The sequence below is a fragment of the Populus nigra genome, chromosome 6 (genome assembly GCF_951802175.1).
Source record: "Populus nigra chromosome 6, ddPopNigr1.1, whole genome shotgun sequence".
Classification (NCBI taxonomy): domain Eukaryota; kingdom Viridiplantae; phylum Streptophyta; class Magnoliopsida; order Malpighiales; family Salicaceae; genus Populus; species Populus nigra.
Window position 1 is genome coordinate 11,705,188 of NC_084857.1, and position 3,716 is coordinate 11,708,903.

Genomic DNA, 3,716 nt, shown 5'->3' on the forward strand with positions numbered 1-3,716 from the left:
CTGGAATGTTGATGGCACATAAATAATCTCACCAATTCGGGCGGCGACTCTATTGAAGTTTCGCTAGACCCAACCCTAGTTCCCCTACTTTAATTGTCATGGGTGCGAGTACCGAGCATTGACTTCTACTATCTAGTATCTACCCTTTCGAGTGTTTGGTAGCGTGGAAACATTTGTTTTTTTGTTTTTTTTATGGATTTATGTTTTTTTAAAAAATTTATTATTATTTTGACATATAAAATATAAAAAAAATCATGTATTTTTAAATAAAATTAAAAATATTATCTATTTTAAAATTAAAAATATTTTAAAAAACAAATATTACTGTGATACGAAACACAGGCTTTGTATATGGAATGGATACGCATGGGAACTGGAAGCTATATGCGGTGACATCTGAGTGGCTGCAAAACCATACCCAAGCGCGAGCTTTTTCGCACAGGATCCTCCAAGCATCGCCATTTATTAACTAGTTCCGGGAGCCACGTTCGTTCACACACACACACACACGTAAATATCTTTGCTCGGAGAAAATGAAAAAAAAAGGAGAGGTCTCATGAGAGTATGTGACCCAACAGAAGAAGCTTCCAATTTTGTAGATCCTCTATCCTAGTTTTAAACTTCACATATTCAAGTACACCTCTGACCTCACCATCTCTCTCTATCTAATTCTCTGTTTGTTCCAGAGATGGCTTATGCCGGTACCTGTGTTACCGGGGTTGCAATCCTTTTTCTTCTGCAACCTTTGATTGCTAGAAGTGGTTTTTTATCTCCACTTCTGTCTCCTGTCTTTGGTACTTGTTTTTCAATCCTTAATCACCGTTTGATAATTAATTAATTTAGTTTCTTGCTTGTTTTTTCTTTGACTAGTTTATACAGCTGCCAATTTTCCTTCATGAGTTTCGATCGATGTTAATAACATTTATCAACAGGGTTTTTCATCCTCGCTATGGTTTTGCCTATAATAACATCATCGTATTATGATCATTTTACTTTGGTTTTTTATTACTAGATGATGTGTGCAAAAAAGTGGAATGTGGGAAAGGAACCTGCAAGCCCTCTGATAATAGTACCTGGTTTTTTGAATGTGAATGTGATCCTGGGTGGAAGCAGACTAGCTCTGACCATGACGATCATCTCAAGTTTCTTCCTTGCATAGTTCCTGACTGTGAGTTCTCTGTTTCTTCTTTTCTCTCCTGTCTTTAATCGTGGCAATAAGAACATATTTGTTCAACTACGAGTCCTGTGTGTTCACTTTAATGATTTAGCTAGCTGTGGTTTGTCCATGTCGGGCTATACATGGTGATTGGTAAAATATGACAAAAATTATGTGAAATTGAAGATCACCGAGTAAGAACAGAGTAAAAACTGTCTAGAAATATGTGCAAGACTTTGTCTTAGTTTAAAGGAAGGAGGGAATATTCTTTTCAAAGGAGTGGAATTAACTAAAACAAATTAAAAAAAATTCTGAATTGGGAAAGCAAATTTTTTTTTTTTGAGTTGGTAATTTATGCCAATCACAACCGTCCTTACCTTGTCAAGGAGGGTTGTCTTGCTGAGATGAATTAAATTTACTAGAGAAATAAAACCGAATGCTTGTCAAGATTTGATGCCGACGGTGATATCTGCCTACATCATCAAGTCAAGGATTAGGTTATTGTTTATCTTCAAAAATGTTGGATAACTAGACAGAAAGATTAATGCGATCCATAACATTTTCGTATGATTAAATTTCGTGAAGAACTTTTTTTGCAGCTCTCACACTTCTGAATTCTGATTGATTATCTGATCCTTATTTCCTTAGGTACCTTGAACTCGTCATGCATGGCAGCACCCTCACCTGTCCAAGAGAAAGCAAGAAAGGATAATGAGTCGATTTTCGATCGTAAGCCTTATTACTACCAAAACCACACACTGTCGCTTGTTACTCTCTTGATGCAATCTTAGGCTTTTGGTATATTTTTTATTGTAGCGTGCTTTTGGACTGATTGTGGAGGTGGCTCCTGCAACAAGACATCTACATTTACTTACAGTTGCGCATGTGCAGAGGGTTATAATAACCTTCTTAATGCCTCTGCCTTTCCTTGTTACAAAGATTGTAAGAGACTGTGCATAACTTGCTAAATATATAACCTGTGTATATAAGAATTTTCAATCTCATTAAATATTTCTGGAATTGATAATTTGCTTTGAAAATATTTACCTGGTTTTGCTTCTTGTTTTGAATAAGGTGCAATTGGAATGGATTGCCGAAACCTTGGTATTTCAGTGTCGAACAAATCAGCTTCGGTTGACAATAGTAGGAATCAAGGTGAGGCTGTCAATTGAAGCCAGTATCTGGCTGCTTATGTTCTTAACATTCTTTGCAATTTCTCCTAGGATTATGCAATGCCATGTCTTTCTTAGTGCTTAATATTTCTTCTTTACCATCATAGTTTTTAGCCATCTAACTCTAATTTATCTTTCAGTTATGGTCCTTTTACATTTTGGAGTTTTAAAGTGCTCGATAAACATCCATATCAATTAAGCTTGCATCCTGAGTTTTTTGCTAGAATTTTCCAACATAAGCGGTGGTTGTTTGCTCCAGTACATCTCAATATGTTTCTTGAAGACATATGACCATACTGTTGTGGAAGAATCCCCTAGGTTGTGTTGACCCAAGCATTTAAAATTCCATAGGAAATTTGAACTGTCTGCGTAGACACTCTCAATTTTGAATCTATATCTATTTCTAAATGGAAATTCATTCTCTGGCCATGTAATACCCAAGCCATGATCCAACTCGTGAACTTTTCTTTGGGTTCTAAGATCTACCTAATGCGGTTAGAATGCCAGCTTAAGCAAATGTTTCCTTTTTTCCAGCCTAATTTAGAAGAAGCATGCTTTCTGGTTTTGAAGTTACTGGATGACCGAAAAGGCCTGTTAAAGTCCTTGATTGTGAGAGCATGTATCTTTCACATTGCATATTCTATACTGCAATCAGTTTTGTGATGCTAGTGCTCCTATGTTTAACATTCGAGTGTCGCCTCTCCCCTTTTGCAGCTTCTTCGATTCTGCAAGAAAAGTTCCATTGGCTGATGACATTGATTATGTTGCTGTCTATGATTGACTGGATGTAGAACTAGTAAGGCATATGCTTGATGGTTTTGGCTTGTTATTGTGGAGAAATTATTGTTTCTGATGCCTAATATACTCGGCGACATTTATCTATAATTTTAGTAGTTATATATGGCATCAGGGGACGAGGGTATTCTCACATATAGGATGAAGAGGGGAGCTAGATTTGGCGTGGAGATATGTCTGAGTTACTGAGTTAGCTGTTACTGAATTCATGTAGAGGGGACATTGTCTGCTGTGGCATGTGTTCCAGTAGTGGCTTCATATCAAGGTTGTCAATTCCGTTTCGGTAGGTGTTTCGTTTTTTCAATTGGAACGGAATGTTTCAGTTTCGGCGTGCCGTTTCGGGATTGTACTGTTCATATATATATATATATATATATATTCAACAAACATAATTCAAATTCAAGATAAATTAATTATAAATTATGCAATACAAACACAATGCCAAACAAATATAATTTTAAAATTTAAAATATTTCTAAATAGTCAAGATTAAATAGATCTTTAACTTAAAGTAATTCAACTTAAACAAAATATCAAAATATTATGAAAGTAAAATGTTTTAACACAAATATTTTAAATATAAAGTTAGGTCA

At 35.5% G+C, this 3,716-nt stretch overlaps 1 protein-coding gene across 4 annotated transcripts; it reads left to right on the top strand.

Annotated features, from left to right (window-relative positions):
• Positions 1 to 339: 339 nt before the first annotated feature.
• Positions 340 to 3,449, top strand: LOC133696842 (uncharacterized). Of its 4 annotated transcripts, none has more exons than XM_062119124.1 (7): positions 340 to 794; positions 1,013 to 1,168; positions 1,805 to 1,885; positions 1,973 to 2,098; positions 2,231 to 2,311; positions 3,043 to 3,124; positions 3,220 to 3,449. In XM_062119124.1, the coding sequence occupies exons 1-6, from the start codon at positions 689 to 691 to the stop codon at positions 3,117 to 3,119; spliced, it is 627 nt and encodes a 208-aa protein (XP_061975108.1). In that variant the 5' UTR covers positions 340 to 688; the 3' UTR covers positions 3,120 to 3,124; positions 3,220 to 3,449. The 4 variants fall into 4 exon arrangements, with proteins under 4 accessions (XP_061975108.1, XP_061975109.1, XP_061975107.1 ...); XM_062119125.1 differs by having other exon boundaries at positions 3,223 to 3,449; XM_062119123.1 differs by having other exon boundaries at positions 340 to 595; positions 687 to 794; positions 3,043 to 3,449.
• The last annotated feature ends 267 nt before the right edge of the window (positions 3,450 to 3,716 follow it).